At 40.9% G+C, this 24,169-nt stretch overlaps 1 protein-coding gene across 1 annotated transcript in view; it reads left to right on the top strand.

Annotated features, from left to right (window-relative positions):
* The window catches only part of zswim8 (zinc finger, SWIM-type containing 8), a 79,641-nt gene that overhangs the window by 31,870 nt on the left and 23,602 nt on the right, over positions 1-24,169 (top strand). The window contains exons 4-12 of the mRNA XM_039621473.1: positions 11,935-12,107; positions 13,341-13,448; positions 13,529-13,610; positions 16,544-16,664; positions 16,832-17,033; positions 19,450-19,625; positions 19,831-21,148; positions 22,704-22,835; positions 23,117-23,296. Coding sequence (XP_039477407.1) covers positions 11,935-12,107; positions 13,341-13,448; positions 13,529-13,610; positions 16,544-16,664; positions 16,832-17,033; positions 19,450-19,625; positions 19,831-21,148; positions 22,704-22,835; positions 23,117-23,296 — 2,492 coding nt within the window. The remainder of the gene's footprint in view (positions 1-11,934; positions 12,108-13,340; positions 13,449-13,528; positions 13,611-16,543; positions 16,665-16,831; positions 17,034-19,449; positions 19,626-19,830; positions 21,149-22,703; positions 22,836-23,116; positions 23,297-24,169) is intronic.

Genomic DNA, 24,169 nt, shown 5'->3' with positions numbered 1-24,169 from the left:
ACATGTCGTATTGACAAAATTCTTTCACCGTGAGCGACAGCAATGTCCAGTCTACCTAATTCTCAGTTTTCATGCCTGTGGAGTTTATTATATGGACGTGGTCACATTGTAAAGACACCATGCTCTTCTGATTTTGAAACGAACCTTCTGAGCCATTTTAACATTAGAGTCTATGGAAGAGTTGGAGGAAGGAGGCTGTGCATTGGTGACATTTATGAAAGAACCATAACACCTAGTATAATAGTAAACATATTGGATGAAAGAGGACAGCGATGGCTACGTTTTGAGGGTAAAATCATACCTGTAGACGAAACGCTGCGGACACAGCAGCAGTTTTAAGAAAATATTTTAAGATTAATTCCCCCTGCTCTCACTCTACCAGTTGAGCTGTCTCACTCTAGCGGCAACATTCGTCCCATACACACCCATTATAAACTCTGAAACGGGTGAAAAACATCAAGAAACTTAAACTGGAACTGAAGAAAAAGTATAACAGATATTGCAAAGATAAATACAAGTTGAATAGTTGAATGTCTTGTCTTCGTTTTAAAGTTTGAATGGTAGCTCTATGTCAACGTATGTTGAAGTAGATACAGTTTAAAGAGGAGTGAGTTGAATGAGAATTTGAAGGGTCTCTCCATTGAAATACATGGGAAATTTTTGTTGAAAAAGTTGAATAAAATTAAAAATATAAATGTTATAAATGAGAAAAATAGAAGCAGTCATGTCCTAAAGAAGAGGAATCTAACGGTGTTTGAATGATTTTTCTAAGTTGAACGGTTTTGAAGGAGTTAGATGCCAAAAACGCACGACGGAATATATAAAATAGAATAATAATAAAGATTTGAATAACAATACTGTGAATGCTTTTACAAGCATTCACACTAACTAGAAAGTGCATTTTCTGAAGAAACTGCAGTGTGAATGCTTGAATCTGAATGTATTCACTGAAATGAATTAACTGCTGAATTTTAAGTTAAAAATGTTGAGTGAGATGAAAAATACAGAAATTTGCACCTGAAAACAAAAAAGCTGAACTGCTAAAAGCTGACATCCACACAGAAGTTGGAAAAGAGCTGAAAATGTTTTAAATGTAAATTAGAAAAACATAAGAAATGACAAAAGACTATTTAGAGTCAGAAAACATCTGAATGAATATTAAAAGTTCATATTCTTTGAATCACTGAATGACTAAAATGTGATCCCTCCACTTGGATCCACACAGTTTAAAAAGTTTACATCTCTGAGCTTTGAAAGACACAGTTTTGGAAAGAGAACAACGATGGCGACGTTTTGAGGGTAAAATGATGGCTGTAGAGCAAACACTGTGGACACAGCAGCAGTTGAAAGAGAAGTGTTTAAGATGAATCTTGGCACAGTGAGAGACAGAGCTCGTTAGGCAGGCAGGTGTGAGCCTGGTTGCTATAGTGACTGCACCCAATGGCTCCATACACACGCTCACAGACATGCACCTCACTTTTGCTGCTTAAAATGAACTGAAAAGTCAGCCACTAACAAATCCTTCCCAAATGAAAAGTACAGGCCGTATTGACAAAATTCTTTCACCGTGAGCGGCAGCAATGTCTAGTCTACCTAATTCTCAGTTTTCATGCCTGTGGAGTTTATTATATGGACGTGGTGACAGTGGAAAGACAGCCTACTCTTCTGATTTTCAAAGGAACTTTCTGAGCCATTTTAACATTGGAGTCTATGGAGGAGTTGGAGGGAGGAGGCTGTGCATTGGTGACATTTATGAAAGAACCATAACACCTAGTACAATAATAAACACATTGGATGAAAGAGGACAGCGATGGCTACGTTTTGAGGGTAAAATCATACCTGTAGAGCAAACGCTGCGGACACAGCAGCAGTTTTAAAAAAGATTTTAAGATTAATTTTTTTGCTCCTCTCACTCTAGCAGTTCAGCTGTCTCACTCTAGCCCCAACATTCCGTCCCATACACACCCATTATAAACGCTGAAACGGCTGATAAAACATCATGAAACTTAAACTGGAACTGAAGAAAAAGTATAACAGATATTGAAAAGATAAATACAAGTTGAATAGTTGAATGTCTTGTCTTCGTTTTAAAGTTTGAATGGTGGCTCTATGTCAACGTATGTTGAAGTAGATACAGTTTAAAAATGAGTAAGTTGAATGAGGATTTGAAGGGTCTCCCCATTGAAATACATGGGAAATTTTTGTTGAAAAAAGTTGAATAAAATTAAAAATATAAATGTTAAAAATGAGAAAAGTAGAAGCAGTCATGTCCAAAAGAAGAGGAATCTAACGGTGTTTGAATGGTTTTTCTAAGTTGAATGGTTTTGAAGGAGATAGATGCCAAAAAACGTACGGAATATGAAATAATAATAATAAAGATTAGAAGAACAATACTGTGAATGCTTTTACAAGCATTCACACTAACTAGAAAGTGCATTTTCTGAAGAAACTGCAGTGTGAATGCTTGAATCTGAATGTATGCACTGAAATGAATTAATTGCTGAATTTTAAGTGAAAAATGTTGAATGAGATGAAAAATACAGAGTTTTTAACCTAAAAACAAAAGTGCAGAACTTTTGAAAGCTGATGTTCACACAGAAGAAGTTGGAAAATAGCTGAAAAGTTTTTAAATTAAAATTTGGAAAACCTAAGAAATGAGAACAGAAAATTTAGAGTCAGAAAACCTCTGAATGAATATTAAAAGTTCATATTCTTTGAATCACTGAATGACTAAAGTGTAATCCCTCCACTTGGATCCACACAGTTTTAAAGGTTTACATCTCTGAGCTTTTAAAGACACGCTGTTGGAAAGAGAACAACGATGGCTTCGTTTTGAGGGTAAAATGATGGCTGTAGAGCAAACACTGTGGACACAGCAGCAGTTGAAAGAGAAGTGTTTAAGATGAATCTTGGCACAGTGAGAGACAGAGCTCGTTAGGCAGGCAGCTGTGAGCCTGGTTGCTATAGTAACTGCACCCAATGGCTCAGTACACACGCACACAGACATGCACCTCACTTTTGCTGCTTAAAATGAACAGAAAAGTCAGGCCGAAACAAATCGCTCCCAAATGAAAAGTACAGGTCCTATTGACGAAATTCTTTCACCGTGAGTGGCAGCAATGTCCAGTCTACCTAATTCTCAGTTTTCATGCCTGTGGAGTTTATTATATGGACGTGGTGACAGTGGAAAGACACCATGCTCTTCTGATTTTCAAAGGAACTTTCTGAGCCATTTTAACATTGGAGTCTATGGAGGAGTTGGAGGGAGGAGGCTGTGCTTTGGTGACATTTATGAAAGAACCATAACACCTAGTACAATAGTAAACACATTGGATGAAAGAGGACAGCGATGGCTACGTTTTGAGGGTAAAATCATACCTGTAGAGCAAACGCTATGGACACAGCAGCAGTTTTAAAAATATTTTAAGATTAATTTTTTCGCTCCTCTCACTCTAGCAGTTGAGCTGTCTCACTCTAGCCCCAACATTCCGTCCCATACACACCCATTATAAACGCTGAAACGGCTGAAAAACATCATGAAACTTAAACTGGAACTGAAGAAAAAGTATAACAGATATTGAAAAGATAAATACAAGTTGAATAGTTGAATGTCTTGTCTTCGCTTTTAAAGTTTGAATGGTGGCTCTATGTCAATGTATGTGGAAGTAGATACAGTTTGAAAATGAGTAAGTTGAATGAGGATTTGAAGGGTCTCCCATTGAAATACATGGGAAATTTTTGTTGAAAAAGTTGAATAAAATTAAAAATATAAATGTTATGAATGAGAAAAATAGAAGCAGTCATGTCCTAAAGAAGAGGAATCTAACGGTGTTTGAATGGTTTTTCTAAGTTGAACGGTTTTGAAGGAGATAGATGCACAAAAACGTACGGAATATGATATAATAATAATAATAATAATAAAGATTACAACAACAATACTGTGAATGCTTTTACAAGCATTCACACTAATAACTAGAAAGTGCATTTTCTGAAGAAACTGCAGTGTGAATGCTTGAATCTCAATGTATGCACTGAAATGTATTAATTGCTGAATTTTTAGTTAAAAATTTTGAATGAGATGAAAAATACAGAAATTTGCACCTGAAAACAAAGTGCTGAACTGCTAAAAGCTGACAAGCACAGAGAAGAAGTTGGAAAATAGCTGAAAATGTTTTAAATGTAAATTAGAAAAACCTGAGTAATGAGAAAAGACTATTTACAGCAGTGGTTCCCAAAGTGTGGGGCCCGCCCCCTAGGGGGGGCGCAGAGCTATTGCAGGGGGGGCGCGGCATGAAAAGGAAAAAAAAAAAACAAAAACAAAACAACGCTTGGACACTGCTAGCACGGGCGCCCACACAAACGCATAAAGCAGGAGATGAAGCATAGCTGAATATGTTTCAAACCAACTTCATTCTAAGCCAAAGACTAGAAAATATGGTGAAGCATATCTTCCTTTGGTTTCACCTGCACAAGTGCTGAGGTAGGTCTCCTGCAGAATTAGTTTTCCCTGCATCGGGAGCAGCGCTGGGCTGTTCAAATCACGGACAAACAGTATCCCACAGTTGTTTATGTTTTTGAACCCATTTTGTAGAGGTTTTTTGAAAATGTATTGATAGCAATGTTGAACATTATTACACAGGAAAAAAACAACTACATGTAAAATAATTACACCGTGATGCCTCTGCCTTTCTAAATGCAGGGACAGTAATGGCCTGTATATGTAAGCGTGTAAAACCTGCAGAGTCAGATTAACAGTATTTTGTCTCTATCTGCCATTCTGCAATTCATCTCATGTAAACAATAACGTGGCGCACAGTGTGACGTGAAAAGGCACATACCTTTGACATTGCGTGACAAACTCTGTATTCCTTGTCCACACGTAACGCAAAAAAAAAGGAGTTTTAAAAATCTCCGTTCTCGGTGATTCGACACGCCGTTTACATGTGCCCGAAACAGCTGCGCGTTCAAAAATACCGTGTAGGTGCGGACGGAGCGTAAAAGAGTTGGTAGTTTATTTTCTTACTACCTGTAATTTATTGCAGATTATTTGTATTTGCTTAATTGTTTAATAAATGTTTGAGGTGTGAAATAAACCGCAATGGAGCAAAATATGGGTGTGTGTGGTTGAAGGATGTGTTTGTGTGCAGAAAGTGCTTGCAGCTGCACGGGGGGGGGGGCGCGAACATTTTTCTTGTTAAACAAGGGGGGCCCAGCAAAAAAAGTTTGGGAACCACTGATTTAGAGGCAGAAAACATCTGAATGAATATTAAAAGTTCATATTCTTTGAATCACTGAATGACTAAAATATGATCCCTCCACTTGGATCCACACAGTTTTAAAGGTTTACATCTCTGAGCTTTGAAAGACACACTGTTGGAAAGAGAAGAACGATGGCTTCGTTTTGAGGGTAAAATGATGGCTGTAGAGCAAACACTGTTGACACAGCAGCAGTTGAAAGAGAAGTGTTCAAGATGAATCTTGGCAGAGTGAGAGAGAGCTCGTTAGGCAGGCAGGTGTGAGCCTGGTTGCTATAGTGACTGAGCCAGGGGCTCCATACACACGCACACAGACATGCACCTCACTTTTGCTGCTTAAAATGAACAGAAAAGTCAGCCCCAAACAAATCCTTCCCAAATGAAAAGTACATGTCGTATTGACAAAATTCTTTCACCGTGAGTGGCAGCAATGTCTAGTCTACCTAATTCTCAGTTTTCATGCCTGTGGAGTTTATTATATGGACGTGGTGACAGTGTAAAGACAGCATGCTCTTCTGATTTTCAAAGGAACTTTCTGAGCCATTTTAACATTGGAGTCTATGGAGGAGTTGGAGGGAGGAGTCTGTGCTTTGGTGACATTTATGAAAGAAGCATAACACCTAGGACAATAGTAAACACATTGGATGAAAGAGGACAGCGATGGCTACGTTTTGAGGGTAAAATCATACCTGTAGAGCAAACGCTGCGGACACAGCAGCAGTTTTAAAAAAGATTTTAAGATTAATTTTTTCGCTCCTCTCACTCTAGCAGTTGAGCTGTCTCACTCTAGCCCCAACATTCCGTCCCATACACACCCATTATAAACTCTGAAACGGCTGAAAAATCATCATGAAACTTAAACTGGAACTGAAGAAAAGTATAATAGATATTGAAAAGATAAATACAAGTTGAATAGTTGAATGTCTTGTCTTCGTTTTAAAGTTTGAATGGTGGCTCTATGTCAACGTATGTTGAAGTAGATACAGTTTGAAAATGAGTAAGTTGAATGAGGATTTGAAGGGTCTCCCCATTGAAATACATGGGAAATTTTTGTTGAAAAAAGTTGAATAATTTTAAAAATATAAATGTTATAAATGAGAAAAGTAGAAGCAGTCATGTCCAAAAGAAGAGGAATCTAACGGTGTTTGAATGGTTTTTCTAAGTTGAGCGGTTTTGAAGGAGTTAGATGCCAAAAAACGTACGGAATGTTGTTAAGATAATAATAATAAAGATTTGAAGAACAATACTGTGAATGCTTTTACAAGCATTCACACTAATAAGAAAGATTACAACAACAATACTGTGAATGCTTTTACAAGCATTCACACTAACTAGAAAGTGCATTTTCTGAAGAAACTGCAGTGTGAATGCTTGAATCTGAATGTATGCACTGAAATGAATTAATTGCTGAATTTTATGTTAAAAATGTTGAATGAGATGAAAAATACAGAAATCTTCACCTGAAAACAAAAGTGCTGAACTACTAAAAGCTGACATCCACACAGAAGAAGTTGGAAAAGAGCTGAAAATGTTTTAAATATAAATCAGAAAAACCTAAGAAATGAGAAAAGAAAATTTAGAGCAAAAAAACATCTGAATGAATATCAAAAGTTCATATTCTTTGAACAACTGAATGACTAAAATGTGATCCCTCCACTTGGATGCACACAGTTTAAAATGTTTGTATCTATGAGCTTTGAAAGACACAGTGCTGGAAAGAGAACAACGATGGCGACGTTTTGAGGGTAAAATGATGGCTGTAGTGCAAACACTGTGGACATAGCAGCAGTTGAAAGAGAAGTGTTTAAGATGAATCTTGGCACAGTGAGAGACAGAGCTCGTTAGGCAGGCAGGTGTGAGCCTGGTTGCTATAGTGACTGCACCCAATGGCTCCATACACACGCACAGACATGCACCTCACTTTTGCTGCTTAAAATGAACAGAAAAGTCAGGCCGAAACAAATCGTTCCCAAATGAAAAGTACAAGTCGTATTGACGAAATTCTTTCACCGTGAGCGACAGCAATGTCTAGTCTACCTAATTCTCAGTTTTCATGCCTGTGGAGTTTATTATATGGACGTAGTGACAGTGGAAAGACACCATGCTCTTCTGAATTTCAAATGAACCTTCTGAGCCATTTTAACATTAGAGTCTATGGAAGAGTTGGAGGGAGGAGCCTGTGCTTTGGTGACATTTATGAAAGAACCATAACACCTAGTACAATAGTAAACACATTGGATGAAAGAGGACAGCGATGGCTACGTTTTGAGGGTAAAATCATACCTGTAGATCAAACGCTGCGGACACAGCAGTAGTTTTAAAAAAGATTTTAAGATAAATTTTTTCGCTCCTCTCACTCTAGCAGTTGAGCTGTCTCACTCTAGCCCCAACATTCCGTCCCATACACACCCATTATAAACTCTGAAACGGCTGAAAAAACATCATGAAACTTAAACTGGAACTGAAGAAAAAGTATAATAGATATTGAAAAGATAAATACAAGTTGAATAGTTGAATGTCTTGTCTTCGTTTTAAAGTTTGAATGATGGCTCTACGTCAATGTATGTGGAAGTAGATACAGTTTAAAGAGGAGTGAGTTGAATTAGAATTTGAAGGGTCTCTCCATTGAAATACATGGGAAATTTTTGTTGAAAAAAGTTGAATAATTTTAAAAATATAAATGTTATAAATGAGAAAAGTAGAAGCAGTCATGTCCAAAAGAAGAGGAATCTAATGGTGTTTGAATGGTTTTTCTAAGTTGAACGGTTTTGAAGGAGTTAGATGCCAAAAAACGTACGGAATATGGAATAATAGATAACTAGAAAGTGCATTTTCTGAAGAAACTGCAGTGTGAATGCTTGAATCTGAATGTATGCACTGAAATGGCTTAATTGCTGACTTTTAAGTTAAAAATGTTGAATGAGATGAAAAATACAGAGTTTTTAACCTGAAAACAAAAGTGCTGAACTGCTAAAAGCTGACAACCACACAGAAGAAGTTGGAAAAGAGCTGAATGTTTTAAATATAAATCAGAACAACCTAAGAAATGAGAAAAGAAAATTTAGAGCAAAAAAACATCTGAATGAATATTAAAAGTTCATATTCTTTGAATCACTCAATGACTAAAATGTGATCCCTCCACTTGGATGCACACAGTTTAAAACGTTTGTATCTATGAGCTTTGAAAGACACGGTGCTGGAAAGAGAACAACGATGGCAACATTTTGAGGGTAAAATGATGGCTGTAGAGCAAACACTGTGGACACAGCAGCAGTTGAAAGAGAAGTGTTTAAGATTAATCTTGGCACAGTGAGAGACAGAGCTCGTTAGGCAGGCAGGTGTGAGCCTGGTTGCTATAGTGACTGCACCCAATGGCTCCATACACACGCACACAGACATGCACCTCACTTTTGCTGCTTAAAATGAACAGAAAAGTCAGGTCGAAACAAATCGCTCCCAAATGAAAAGTACAGGTCCTATTGACGAAATTCTTTCACCGTGAGTGGCAGCAATGTCCAGTCTACCTAATTCTCAGTTTTCATGCCTGTGGAGTTTATTATATGGACGTGGTGACAGTGTAAAAACACCATGCTCTTCTGATTTTCAAACGAACCTTCTGAGCCATTTTAACATTAGAGTCTATGGAGGAGTTGGAGTGAGGAGGCTGTGCTTTGGTGACATTTATGACAGAACCATAACACCTAGTACAATAGTAAACACATTGGATGAAAGAGGACAGCGATGGCTATGTTTTGAGGGTAAAATCAGACCTGTAGAGCAAACGCTGCGGACACAGCAGCAGTTTTAAAAAATATTTTAAGATTAATTTTTTCGCTCCTCTCTGGCAGTTGAGCTGTCTCACTCTAGCCCTAACATTCCGTCCCATACACACCCATTATAAACTCTGAAACGGCTGAAAAATCATCATGAAACTTAAACTGGAACTGAAGAAAAAGTATAATAGATATTGAAAAGATAAATACAAGTTGAATAGTTGAATGTCTTGTCTTCGTTTTAAAGTTTGAATGGTGGCTCTACGTCAACGTATGTGGAAGTAGATACAGTTTAAAGAGGAGTAAGTTGAAGGAGAATTTGAAGGGTCTTCCCATTGAAATACATGGGAAATTTTTGTTGAAAAAAGTTGAATAAAATTAAAAATATAAATGTTATAAATGAGAAAAATAGAAGCAGTCATGTCCAAAAGAAGAGGAATCTAATGGTGTTTGAATGGTTTTTCTAAGTTGAACGGTTTTGAAGGAGATAGACTACAAAAAACGTACGGAATAGATAATAAAATAGAAGAATAAAGATTAGAAGAACAATACTGTGAATGCTTTTACAAGCATTCACACTAATTAAGTAGCGCAGAGCCGAACCAATCACAGCCGCAGCGTCATGTCACGTGACTTGTTACGTACAGCACAAGCGCCACGGCACACATGTGTATTTGTTTTTGCACCCGTGCAGCCCGGGCAATGAAGGAAATGAGTTTGCCGACTAGAGAAAAATCAACCGAGAGCGTGAGCGAAGGTTACCGAAGAAAAAAACAGATGATGGTTCCAATGCCGGAGAGCTTGTTGAACGGAAGGGCCACAGAAGTTCCGTAGTGTGAAGGTATTTCGGCTATTTCAAGTCTGACAAAAAACAGAGTAGCGCGCACTGTAAATTGTGCCGAAAGCAAGTCTGGAAATAGAATAAAGCGGTGCATGCTCAATCTCTGACTGAAAGCGCTAATTCGTCATTCGGCTTTTGTCAGACTAAAGTAACTGTTAAAACTGTTTGAAAAGCTAAGCTATACAACAAGGAGAGATTGAGAATTTCCTTTTAGTTCTCAGTGTATTTGATATTGACAAAAGTTAGTCAATTTTGTCTGTTCTTCTGTAAAACGACCTAAGATTTATTTTTAGAATTAATATTTTGTTTCTAAGTGGAATTGACAATTTAGTAGTCTGTTTTGTTTGTTCTATTTTGAAACTTAAACGCTTTAGCGGCTGCCTTTTGTGTAGTTTGCAATATTTGCCTTTATTTATCTGAAACTGAAGTCTCATGTTCCTTAAGTACATCTACCCTGTTGAACTTATTATGGGAAATAAATATTTTAATTAAAAGAAGCTGCTAATTATTTCACATTTTACTTGTGAGCAACGGCACATTTAAATCTTACAAATATAGTTATTTGGCTTATATCGTGATATATATCGTTATCGCCTGAAATGAAAAACACATATCGTGATATGAAAAAATCTTATATCGCCCAGCTCTACCTTAACATAAGAATGAGTACTCTCATGGAAAACATTTCTCTGGTGTTCTAACTTTGGTATATCACACTATATTCTACAATCACTAAGCTTAGAATAATACCATGTGCAGGTTACAGTAAATCATGTGATTCAAAGGTACTCCATTTACCTCCATTATTTCTACAAGTCTGCTATTAGCATAATCCTGTTTTCAGAAGGCTGGGAATGTGTAATATCTAAAAACAATTCCCAAATTATTTATACTGTGTTTAACTGCAAATCTTCCAAATACCACATTAAATGTTGAAATTTTGTTTTGTTTGTTTTGTTGTTTTTCACCTATATAGGGCCTGTTAAGTTGTTTCTCTACAAAGCAGTTTGCTGTGCACACGCATCCACCTTTTAATGACAAATACTTTTGATATGTACCATGCAGAGTAGGTTAAGGTGCTGGTTGGCAGCACGGTGGTTAGCACTGTTGCCTCACAACAAGAAGGTCCTGAGTCCAGTTCCACCATCAAGCTGGGGTCTTTCTGTGTGGAGTTTGCATGTTCTCCCCGTGTTTGCGTGGGTTCTCTCCGGGTACTTCGGCTTCCTCCCACAGTCCAAAGACATGCAGTTAGTGGGGATAGGTTAATTGGAAACACTCAATTGCCCATAGGTGTGAATGCGAGTGTGAATGGTTGTCTGTCTCTGTGTTTTAGCCCTGTGACAGACTGGCGACCTGTCCAGGGTGTACCCCGCCTCTCACTCTAAGACAGCTGGGATACACTCTAGCCCCCCCCGCGACCCTGAAAAGGATGAGCAGAAGCGAATGGATGGATGGAAAGTTAAAATGGTCATATTCTGCTCATGATTAAAAGTTTACATACTTTAATCCTAAATTTGTGCCCCTATATCATGATCGTTTTACTGACTCTTGGTGGAAGCCACAAAATATATAATTCGCTAGTTAGCTAGGCTAGGCTAACCCTAAACCCACCTATAGGGACTTTTCTTTTGTTGCGGGAGTCAAAAAGTTACATGGACCATACACCCACAAGATTTGTTTTTTCAAAATAATGAGGAAATAAATGTGGCAACTGTGGCTTGGTCTGAATTTGTTTGAGGCATCTTCTTATTTATTACTATTAGGACTTTGTACAAATGTGTTGTGTGATGACATGGATTAGAAATTATCGGAAAAACTTCAAACAATGCCTTTTGTTTTTTTGTGGGAGAGAATATTTTGGTCTGGAAGTTAATCGTTGTAAGATTACAAACCTTTTGCACAAAAGAGCTATATTAAATAAAAGACTACTAAATATTAAAAAAAAAAACATTTTGTCAGACACTTTTAAATAAAATATAATTTCCAATTAAAGAAATGCACTTGTTTCTATTTCCAACTCATTGTTGTCTTTGCTGATTTAGTTTTTTCTGTTTTTGTTTACAAGGCTTTCATCTCAGTGCTACAGTAGTCTCCACTCAGTCCAGTCAGTCTAAAGGAGCCTACAACGTGGCGGTCATGTTTGATCGCTGTCGCATCACCTCCTGCAGCTGTACCTGTGGTGCAGGAGCCAAGTGGTGTGCCCATGTGGTGGCACTCTGTCTCTTCAGGATCCACAATGTAAGTTTTTGTTAATATTCAGGTATTTGAGGGGTAAACCAATAACTTTGTGGTTGGAACACATACCGAATTCATGTGCATGCGTAAAGCAGCAGATCTCTAGTTTGAACCCTGGCACTACACTGTCTCTGTCTCTCCATATTTCCTGTCTTTCTCTTTGTTTTTCCTTAAAAAAGGAGAAAATATAAAGGAATTCTTGTGAAATGATGGTAGGAAAAAAATCAAACAAGATGAATACACTTACCTTTTTAAAAGGTAATTGGTATTGTAGTACCCAGCTGATGGAGATATCCTGGAAAACCTCTTCATCAGTTGTCTTAAAAAATATTCCTCCGCATGTCATCTGTTTACTTAAACAGTGATCCATTCTGCCGTTCCAGGAAATTTAAAAGAGATGAAGGAGGGAGCTGGAATTGACCTTTTCTTAAAGATCAGACTTTTTTTCTGACTGCCCACATGACTGATCAGTGACAGTTTTCCATTTCAGAGGATACTTGTCTTGGCTGTGAACAGCTTATGGATATTTCACAAGCATGCATCACCTACTAAGATCAAGATCTAGCTTGAGCAAAGGATGTGGTGCCTGTCATTGCATTCAGTCATTTTGAAAAATGGTGAATGGATGATAAAAATATAGTCATGTAGTGCTACGAAAAAGTGTTTTTCATCTGTCTTGATTTATTTTCTTTAAATCTTATTTGTAACCCTTGCATTCTCAGATCATCAAACTAACTTTAATATTAGACTATTTTAGCTAATTTAGTATTGTTGTTATTACATTGAATAGTCAACTACATTTGTATTAGTATAAGTTGTTTTTTTGATTATGATCATTTTTTGTGGGTTTGTGTTTGTAATTGTCATTTTACCTGCCCAGGAACTCCTGATGGAAATATGTGTTTGTGAGAACGGACCATCAGTCTTTCACATTACTGATTTAAAAAATTTGCCCACTTTTCTTTGCAGAAGTGTTTTAATTCAGCCGGAATAGAAGATTTTCGTCTTACTGTATAAACCAAATGAGCTTGAGTTTCAGGGCGTGAACTGATGGCTGAATATTCTCCTTCAGGAAGGATGCAAATACACCAGCATGTAGCTTCTTGGGACAGCTACTGACTAAAGGACCTATTAATGCAATGCTTTTCCTACATTTGATCTGTTTACTTCTTTCTGTTTACAATCCCCATTAAAAATACCTGAATAAAAATGGTGTGTGTGTCTGTGTGTGTGTAGGCATCAGCAGTGTGTCTTAGGGCTCCAGTTTCTGAGTCTTTGTCCAGGCTGCAGAGAGACCAGCTTCAAAAGTTTGCCCAGTACCTCATCAGTGAGCTGCCTCAGCAGGTATCATTCATATCTTAAGCTATTTATGACCTCTATAAACCAAATGATTAAAGAAAATGCATTCAATTATTTCTCTTCAGATCCTGCCCACAGCCCAGCGACTCCTGGATGAGTTGCTATCCTCACAGTCCACTGCCATCAACACTGTGTGTGGAGCTCCAGGTTCAGTATCAGATTGCTAAACAAACAGCATTTGAAAAATCTGAGGCTGCACTCACGTAAACTTTGTGATGTCTTTAAGTTTCTTGAAGACATTTCGCCTCTCATCCGAGAAGCTTTTTCAGTTCTAAGAGCAATTGGTTGGGAGAAGCCAGAAGGGAAAAAGAAGGAACGTAAACGTGTAAAGAAAGCTCTTAAAAAGCTGTCTCAGAAAGCTCTGTGGTTATCCTAACTGAGCTTTCATCAAGTCAGTAAAGATGCACAGAAAAGAAGATCAGACACCAACTAGGGAGGATCAGAAGCACAAACGGAACAACATTGTCATCCCTTATGGAGGAGGTTTATCAGAGAATCTCAGGAGAGACTTCTCCAAACACGACATCCCAGTGTACTTCAGACCCAGCCACACAAGAGCCACCTCGACAGGACAAGAGTCGGCGGTCCATCTGCATCTAAAGGACAAAGATCGCTCTTTAGAAGATGCTAATGTCCACTTTTTGAACAGGGAAGACGGATAGTTTGAAAGAGTAGCCATCACATCTTGGGTCATTTGGTCTCAGTAAGTCACATGATCGGGTAGGACAAGGTCCATCCATCCATCCATCTTCATCCGCTTTATCCGAGGCCGGGTCGCGGGGGCAGCAGCCTAAGCAGAGAAGCCCAGACCTCCCTCTCCCCAGCCACCTCCTCCAGCTTATCCGGGGAACACCATATGCGTTCCCAGGCCAGCCGAGAGATATAATCTCTCCAGCGTGTCCTGGGTCTACCCCGGGGCCTCCTCCCGGTGGGACATGCCCGGAACACCTCACCCAGAAGGCATCCTTGTCAGATGCCAGAACCACCTCAACTGGCTCCTTTTGATGTGGAGGAGCAGCGGCTCTACTCTGAGCCCCTCCCGGATGGCCGAACTTCTCACCCTATCTCTAAGGGAGAGGCCAGCCACCCTTCGGAGGAAGCTCATTTCTGCCGCTTGTATCCGTGATCTTGTTCTTTCGGTCACTACCCACAGCTCATGGCCATAGGTGAGGGTAGGGACGTAGATCGATCGGTAAATTGAGAGCTTCGCTTTTACACTCAGCTCCCTCTTCACCACGACGGACCGGTGCAGCGTCCGCATCGCTGCAGCCGCAGCACCAATCCGTCTGTCGATCTCCGGCTCCCTTCTCCCATCACTCGCGAACAAGACCCCGAGATACTTGAACTCCTCCACTTGAGGCAGGAACTCATCCCCGACCCGGAGTGGGCACTCCACCCTTTTCCGGCTGAGAACCATGGCCTCAGATTTGGAGGTGCTGATCCTCATTCCCGCTGCTTCACACTCGGCTGCGAACCGTTCCAGTGCGAGCTGGAGGCCTTCACCCGATGAAGCCAACAGAACCACATCATCCGCAAAAACCAGAGATGAGATTCTGAGGCCACCGAAGTGAAAGCCCTCCGCCACTTGGCTGCGCCTAGAAATCCTGTTCATAAAAATCATGAACAGAACCAGTGACAAAGGGCAGCCCTGGCGGAGCCCATCACCCACTGGGAACGAGTCCGACTTATTGCTGGCAATGCAAACCAAACTCTTGCAACGGTTGTATAGGGATCGAATGGCCCGTAGCAATGGGCCAGACACCCCATATACCCGCAACACCTCCCACAGGACACCCGAGGGACACGGTCGAATGCCTTCTCCAAGTCCACAAAACACATGTAGACTGGTTGGGCAAACTCCCATGCACCCTCAAGTATCCTTGAGAGGATAAAGAGCTGGTCCAGTGTTCCGCGACCAGGATGAAAACCGCATTGTTCCTCCTGTATCCGAGGTTCGACTAGCGGACGAACTCTCCTTTCCAGCACCCTGGCATAGACTTTCCCAGGGAGGCTGAGGAGTGTGATCCCCCTGTAGTTGGAACACACCCTCCGGTCTCCCTTCTTAAAGATGGGGACCACCACCCCGGTCTGCCAGTCCAGGGGTACTGCCCCTGATCTCCACGCAACATTGTAGAGGCGTGTCAACCAGGACAGCCCTACAACGTCCAGAGCCTTCAGGAACTCGGGGCGGACCTCATCAACACCGGGGGTTCTCCCACCAAGGAGTTGTTTAACTGCCTCAGTGACCTCGTCCCCGGAAATTGGCGGGTCATTCCCCTCATCCCCAGACTCTGCTTCCTCCTCAGAAGACGTGTCAGTGGGATTAAGGAGGTCCTCGAAGTATTCCTTCCACCGCCTGACAATTTTCCCAGTCGACGTCAGCAGCGCTCCGCCAGCACTATACACAGTGCAGTTAGAGCACCGCTTTCCCCTCCTGAGACGCCTAACGGTTTGCCAGAATCTCTTCGAGGCAGTCCGAAAGTCTTTTTCCATGGCCTCTCCGAACTCCTCCCACACCCGAGTTTTTGCTTCAGCCACTGCCCGAGCCGCATTCCGCTTGGCCTGTCGATACCTGTCGGCTGCCTCCGGAGTCCCACAGGCTAACCAAGCCCGATAGGACTCCTTCTTCAGCCTGGTGGCTCCCTTCACCTAGGACAAGGTCTCACACCCAAAACCCTGGCTGATTGTGACCCACACCGGTTTTCACACCTTGGCTCGTGTGATTAGGCAGAGGAAAAATAGGGGGTCCACGACATTCTTAGGGACACTCCCAGTAGGGCTTAAAAATCTGTGACTCTCCACCAATTGGTCTTAGAAGTGAAAACAGCTTCTCAGATGAGAGGTGAAACATTTTCAAGAAACTTAAAGAAGTCCAGACGCTTTTCTTTCCAAGCTCTTTAGACTATTCTTGGAGAAATGAAAGCATTTCTTTAAAACCATGACTGCGCCACATTTTCTTTTCATGGGGAACTCTGATGCCGTTTAATGTTAATGGAAAAGCAAAGACTTCTGTAGTTTATTGTGTAGAGTAGATGTTTTTTCTTAAGGTTAAATTATTTCTGCACAATTTATTTTTGTAGATCCAACAGCAGGCCCTTCAGCATCGGACCAGAGCACCTGGTATTTGGATGAGTCGACCCTCAGTGACAACATCAAAAAGACTCTACACAAGTTCTGTGGGCCTTCACCTGTTGTTTTCAGGTAGGCGTGACTCGTCACACATGATTACCCTTCATGACTCATATGCATATGACGTAGTGTTGGCGAGAAAGTGCTACAGTAAATCTTTTACTGGATATAGTTTGTTTTTTAGTAAATGTACCTCAGCGTTACTTTGCCTAAACCAGCACTACTTGTGTTATCCTCAGTGACGTAAACTCCATGTACCTGTCATCCACTGAGCCACCAGCAGCTGCTGAATGGGCATGTCTGTTGCGACCTTTGAGGGGTAGAGAGCCAGAAGGCATCTGGAACCTTCTGTCCATTGTCAGGGAGATGTTTAAGAGGCGAGACAGCAATGCTGCCCCACTGCTGGAGATTCTCACTGAACAGTGCCTCACCTACGAACAGGTATATTGGTCATTACTCTGAGATGACCTCCAAAAGATGAAAGTAACCCAGTACAAAGAATAGAAGATTGAGACATGGGACCCTTACTTTTAATGTACTGTTAAAGGAAAAAAGTCTGTGAAGCCTTTGCAATTTTCCTTTTTTTAAAAAAGTAGTCCTCAAAGTAGAACAAGACTACAAAAAACTCAACTGAATTGTAAATATCACATTTTCATCAGGCTATATCTTGATGGCAACATACTGCTCCAGAGAAGGCAGTCCAAAGATGCCTTTTCTTGCTTTAGAAATTAGGAAAAACCGCATTCTCTTCATGTATAACAGTATGACTCTGTAGTAAGAGTTGGGGCACTAGGCTGTCCTGTGTCCAGCCAAACTTTTGGCACATTATAAAACAAAAAATAAGACAAAAGACGCCCAATGCCTCTAAAATCTGTACTTGGAAAGGATGGAAAAAATCACTCAAAACCATAGCAGCTGGTCTCCTCTGTGCCTAAATGCGTACACAGGAGGAGCTGATGCAACACGGTAGCCTGTATCCTGGTTTTTCTAAAATTTAATGACTTAAATTCATAATTGGCACTTTTTTTCTTTTTTTTTTAAGTTTACCGTTCCTGAGTTGCATCATTTAAAATGCTGCATACAGTGGCTTGCAAAAGTATTCGGCCCCCTTGAACTTTTCCACATTTTGTCACATTACAGCCACAAAAATGAATCAATGTTATTGGAATTCCAGGTGAAAGACCAATACAAAGTGGTGTACATGTGAAAAGTGGAACGAAAATCATACATGATTCCAAACATTTTTTACAAATACATAACTGAAAAGTGGGGTGTGCGTAATTATTCAGCCCCCTGAGTCAATACTTTCTAGAACCACCTTTTGCTGCAATTACAGCTGCCAGTCTTTTAGGGTATGTCTCTACCAGCTTTGCACATCTAGAGACTGAAATTCTTGCCCATTCTTCTTTGCAAAACAGCTCCACAACTGCCCTGTGACGGCCTCAGAGGTTGTCTCAGAGAATATTGGGAGCAACAACACCATGAAGTCCAAAGAACACACCAGACAGGTCAGAGATAAAGTTATTGAGAAATTTAAAGCAGGCTTAGGCTACAAAAAGATTTCCCAAGCCTTGAACATCCCACGGAGCACTGTTCAAGCAATCATTCAGAAATGGAAGGAGTATGGCACAACTGTATAACCTACCAAGACAAGGCCGTCCACCTAAACTCACAGGCCGAACAAGGAGAGCGCTGATCAGAAATGCAGCCAAGAGGCCCATGGTGACTCTGCAGAGATCTACAGCTCAGGTGGGGGAATCTGTCCATAGGACAACTATTAGTCGTGCACTGCACAAAGTTGGCCTTTATGGAAGAGTGGCAAGAAGAAAGCCACTGTTAACAGAAAACCATAAGAAGTCCTATTTGCAGTTTGCCACAAGCCATGTGGGGGACACAGCAAACATGTGGAAGAAGGTGCTCTGGTCAGATGAGACCAAAATGGAACTTTTTGACCAAAATGCAAAATACTATGTGTGGCGGAAAACTAACACTGCACATCACTCTGAACACACCATCCCCGCTGTCAAATATGGTGGTGGCAGCATCATGCTCTGGGGGTGCTTCTCTTCAGCAGGGACAGGGAAGCTGGTCAGAGTTGATGGGAAGATGGATGGAGCCAAATACAGGGCAATCTTGGAAGAAAACCTCTTGGAGTCTGCAAAAGACTTGAGACTGGGGCGGAGGTTCACCTTCCAGCAGGACAACGACCCTAAACATAAAGCCAGGGCAACAATGGAATGGTTTAAAACAAAACATATCCATGTGTTAGAATGGCCCAGTCAAAGTCCAGATCTAAATCCAATCAAGAATCTGTGGCAAGATCTGAAAACTGCTGTTCACAAACGCTGTCCATCTAATCTGACTAAGCTGGAGCTGTTTTGCAAAGAAGAATGGGCAAGGATTTCAGTCTCTAGATGTGCAAAGCTGGTAGAGACATACCCTAAAAGACTGGCAGCTGTAATTGCAGCAAAAGGTGGTTCTACAAAGTATTGACTCAGGGGGCTGAATAATTACGCACACCCCACTTTGCAGTTATTTATTTGTAAAAAATGTTTGGAATCATGTATGATTTTCGTTCCACTTCTCACGTGTACACCACTTTGTATTGGTCTTTCACCTGGAATTCCAGTAAAATTGATTCATGTTTGTGGCTGTAATGTGACAAAATGTGGAAAAGTTCAAGGGGGCCGAATACTTTTGCAAGCCACTGTATATCCTATGCATAAAGGATAGGATATGAATTTTCACAGCACCCAACATTCTTTGGAAACAGGGATGTACATTTCATATATTTGGTATGAAATCATTATGTACACATTACACTGATTCTCACACACACTTGTCTGTGTCTATTCAGATCATCAGCTGGTGGTATAGCGTTCGCACATCAGCGTCACACAGCAGTGCTAGTGGCCATACTGGCCGGAGCAACGGACAGTCGGAAGTAGCCGCTCATGCCTGTGCAAGCATGTGTGATGAGATGGTGGTTCTTTGGAGGCTGGCAGTGCTCGACCCCACTATGAGCCCCTGCAGGTCAGACCACAGACACCGTGCTACATACTGGTCATGGATTGGTTCAACTGTCACAGAATTTACTCATGCAGTATAAATTCCATTATAAAAATAGCCTCTGCTAGCACATTTATCACTAATTGTGTTAAACTACATATTCAGGGTGGCAGTGAATATGAAGTAGCAATTCATGTGAAATATAAAGACTATGGACATTCTCTTCTAGGCGTTTGGAACTGGCCGGTCAGCTGAGGCAGTGGCACCTGAAAGTTATAGAGATAGTGAAGCGGGGACAGCATCGCAAGTCCCTGGATAAACTGTTTCAAGGCTTTAAACCTGCTGTGGAGTCCTGCTATTTCAACTGGGAGGTGGCCTACCCATTGGATGGCATTACCTACTGCAGTGCAGATAAGAAGAGTGCCACGTTCTGCTGGTCCAGGGCAATGCTGCACCAGAGAGGAATCAAGTCGCCTGCAGGAGGTGGTGTTGACTCTTCTGAATCAGGGGCTAGAGCTGAAGGCGGACCTGCAGGAGAGTATAAAGGCAGGGCAAATAGTAACTCCACACAACAGGAGGTAGCAGTGCGACCAAAGGAGACCATTCTGACCAAGAGGAAGGGTCTGTCAGTGAGTGGAGGTGGAGGGATGCTTGTTCGACTGGGAGGGGGTGTCTCACTATCCCTAGAAGATGGAGGAGGAAAGTGCATGTACAAAGGGCCGGGTTCCTCCTCTGGAGGGAAGTTGAAACTGACTCAGGGAGGTGGGAAGGGGGCAACTGGAGGAGGACCTGGTGGTGGTGGTGGAGGTGGAGGATTAGGAAGTAGTAAGCATACAAGTGCCAAACGCAGAACTAGTAGTGAAGATAGCTCCTTGGAGCCAGACTTGGCAGAGCTCAGTCTTGATGACGGCTGCAATCTGGCTTTGGGGGCTGAGGCTAGTAACACTTTTGAGTTTCTCCCACCACCACCAGAGATGTTGCCCTCTCCAAGTCCGCTGCTTCGAGATTCACGGAAGTGCAACAGTGGAGGGAGCAAGATTTTTGAAACCAAGCACAGCAGCCATGACTCTGCAGCAATTGCTGCTGCAGAGTCTGCTCCACCTTGTTTCCCTTTGAAAGAGAATGGAGTGATAGTTGTGGGCATGCCCAGCACAGCAGAAAAGGAAGCCGAGGTGGAGCCTGCACTAAACAGAGATGAAGATGTAGATTCAGCTGGTAGTAACCAGCCTTTAATTTCAGCAGTTGCAGTGAGATCAGGCACCCCTCAAACATCTTCTAAGCCAGTGCTGGGCTGCAAAGAGTTGGTGTCTGCTGCAGCAGTAGCAGGAAGTGGAGCAGGAGTGGTAGGTGGAGCAGCTCCTCAAGGAGCAGAAGCTGTACGTGGAGCTGCTGAAGGAGAAGCTGTGGGTGAAGATGACTACCAGGCATACTATCTGAGTGCTGCCTCAGAAGAGGGTGTAGACAGACAGCTAGCTGACAACCATCAGGAGGAGGAGCCAGACATCTTTGCAGGGATCAAACCACTGGAGCAGGAGGGACGCATGGAGGTAAGTAAGTCCAAAGACACAGTTTTAACCATGGAAACTCAACAACAAAGGAAAGCAGTTCACTGCGAAAATAAGAGCATGAAATAAACATTCGATACAAGGATGTGCAAAAATACATAGTTATCTACCAGTACAGTAAAATTACACTTTGTAGACTTTCTTAAATTAACAAAATATCTAAACTTGAGAGGTTAGAAATTCATGACTATAAGTAAGCTAGCCTGTCCAATAAACTCAAGATTAGCTTTTAAGATAACTTTTTACAGTATGTCAGTTTCTCTTTTTGAATGAAAGCATCTTACAATTAGAGCCAGCAAATCTATGATTTTTTTTTTTCTGCACTCATGTAGATTTGTTGAACATCAGAGGTTAATAATAATCCTTTGCCATTTTAAAAAATAAGGCCCAGTGTGTTGTGGTTACATCGTTCAGTCACAAAAGATTTAAAGATTAAACACTGGGACTTCATTGATAAGTTGGCATTTGGAAGAACTTTTAAAATGATAATGTCTGCTAAGATATTATATATATATTGGCATACGCAAGCAGTTGTAAAAAGGTTTGTGTATCCCCTGAAGTTACCAACATAAACATACACCACTTAACTAACACAAAAACAGTTGCACTTTTCATGCCTTTGCAAAAGTGCCTAATGTTTAACACCCCCATACCATCAGAGTTCTGGCTGAACTGAAGCAACCACTAATAACAAGATGGGTGCTCACCCTCCTTTTAAGCCTGGAGCCAGAAATGAATTTTAATCTAAATTCCAGAATGAATTTAAAACGATTTTCAAATCACCCTTGTCCCTTACACTATGATTTTGCTAGACTGATCAAGTGTTTTGATGATATTATATATAATATGATACTATATATTGTGGATACTGAGATAATTGTACATTACGCAACATCAATATCAAGTAAGAATTTTATGTTGATATCATAGGTGTGTCTACTAAAAATCTCATGTTTCCTGAAAATCTTGTGAATGCAATAAGTTAGACAGGATGTTATCTAGGATTTTGATATTGATACCATAGGTATGTCTGCTAGGAGGCTGAAGGGTACCGCTGGCTGCACTAGTAGCTTTGCAGATTAGTGACCCTCTGCCTGTCTTTACTTCTGAGACATTCTGGTTCTCGAAGATGCTTTTTCTTATATCTGATCACATTATTCTCCCGTTGTCAATTAACCTAGTTAGTTGCAAAATGTTCCTCTAGCCTTCTAGCCTCTTGTTGGCTGCCCCAACTTTTTCGTGATGTGTTGCTGCCATCAAAAAACTTAAAACATAAATACATAAAAATTAACTACTATTTTTCATTAAATGGTAAAATGTCTCACGTTAAACATGATCTTTTGTGAATCAAATATGTTTGAAATTTCCAAATAACTGTGGAATTAACAAATGTTTCATAGTGTGAAATTATGTGGGTGTTTCTTCCATCTGGGAGCTTCCTTAACATACACTAAAAACAGCTGGTAGTAGCTATGGTTACGGTTAATATAATCTCCAGGATTTCAGTTAAAGGTCATCAATCTACTATTGTGTACAGGTGCTGTTTGCATGTGCTGAAGCCCTCCATGCACATGGGTACAGTAACGAGGCATGCAGGCTGGCTGTGGAGCTGGCTCGAGACCTCTTGGCCAACCCTCCAGATTTGAAAGTGGAGCAGCCACAGACTAAGGTAGACACAGTCCCAGTGCCCATTACCCTGAAACACATTCTCCTATGTCAGATAGCTCATCTGACCTCTGATAAATTGTCTGTCTTCCAATCTCATCAATCATCATCTTGAACTGTACACCTGAATATTAAGCATTCTTCAAGAATGAGAGCAACCAGGTTCTTCTCGTGTCTGCTTTATAACAACTGTTAATGTGTCAGTTGCCCAAATGACTGGCAATTAACTAGCTAAAAGTTGTATTATTTCATCTCCTAAAATCATTGTCATTACCTGTTTGTTAGGGGAAGAAGAGCAAGGTGTCAACCACCCGCCAGACACAGGTAGCCACTAAGACACTGTCAAAAGCTGCCTTCCTCCTGACAGTTCTCAGTGAGCGACTGGAACTCCACAATCTGGCCTTCAACACTGGCATGTTCTCACTGGAACTCCAGAGACCACCAGCATCTACCAAAGCTCTAGAGGTGTTACTCTCTCTCTCTTCTCTCTCTCTCACTCACTCTTACTTACTCATAACACACACACACACACACACAAAGTTCCTCCCAGTGTGTTGATCAAAGTGTGAATGTGTGTCAGTGTTGGATGGAAAGCACTTTTTCGTCGAACAAAAAGTTTTTCTCTGAATGAAAGTGCTCCAGTAGAGTACAAAAGTACTGTATAAACAGCAGTTCATTTACCTTAACCCTATTCTTTTATTTATCTTCACTTAACCTACAAAACATCTTAAAAGTTGATTGAATTGGCAGGTTGTAGAATTTGGTTTACAAGTGTTCAATCCAAAATACTGCATTTTTCCCAAATTTGGGAATTTGTTTTTTTTTACTACTCATATAATATTCATTGTCATAATAAAATGATATCTGGTTGATAACTGCCAGAGAGATGTATTGTAATATATAGGGTGATATCATATGGTCTGACAGACTTCCTGTGTCTGGCCACTTTGTGCCGTGGAGTTGAATCAGTCTGTTAGAGAGGGTGCTCCTCTGGCAGCAGAGGGTAGTCAGGATTATCAGTAAATAACAGTGTTCAGTGACATCCTTTCTACTACAGCTTCAAACGTGCAGTCTGCAGCTAGTTGACATTGCCAGCCTTCTTGACATTATTCAGTCAGTTGGTGTCACCAGCTCCAGTGGCCCGCCTCCAGCAGACCAGACATTGTACTGTTAATGTGATTTTAGTCATATACAGTATGCTTAATTGTGGGTAAAGTGAGAGAAATCATGGTTATGTAAAGTACTGTATCAAAGTTCCCAAAAGTTGATTCTGTTCATCTGGACGTAGAGTTTTCAGTGGGAGAAACGTTTCGTAAGTCATCCAGGTGACTTCTTCAG

Source organism: Oreochromis aureus, linkage group 13, assembly GCF_013358895.1.
Source record: "Oreochromis aureus strain Israel breed Guangdong linkage group 13, ZZ_aureus, whole genome shotgun sequence".
NCBI lineage: Eukaryota > Metazoa > Chordata > Actinopteri > Cichliformes > Cichlidae > Oreochromis > Oreochromis aureus.
The sequence above is the reverse complement of the archived record's forward strand: the minus strand, read 5'-3'. Positions and strand labels throughout refer to the sequence as shown.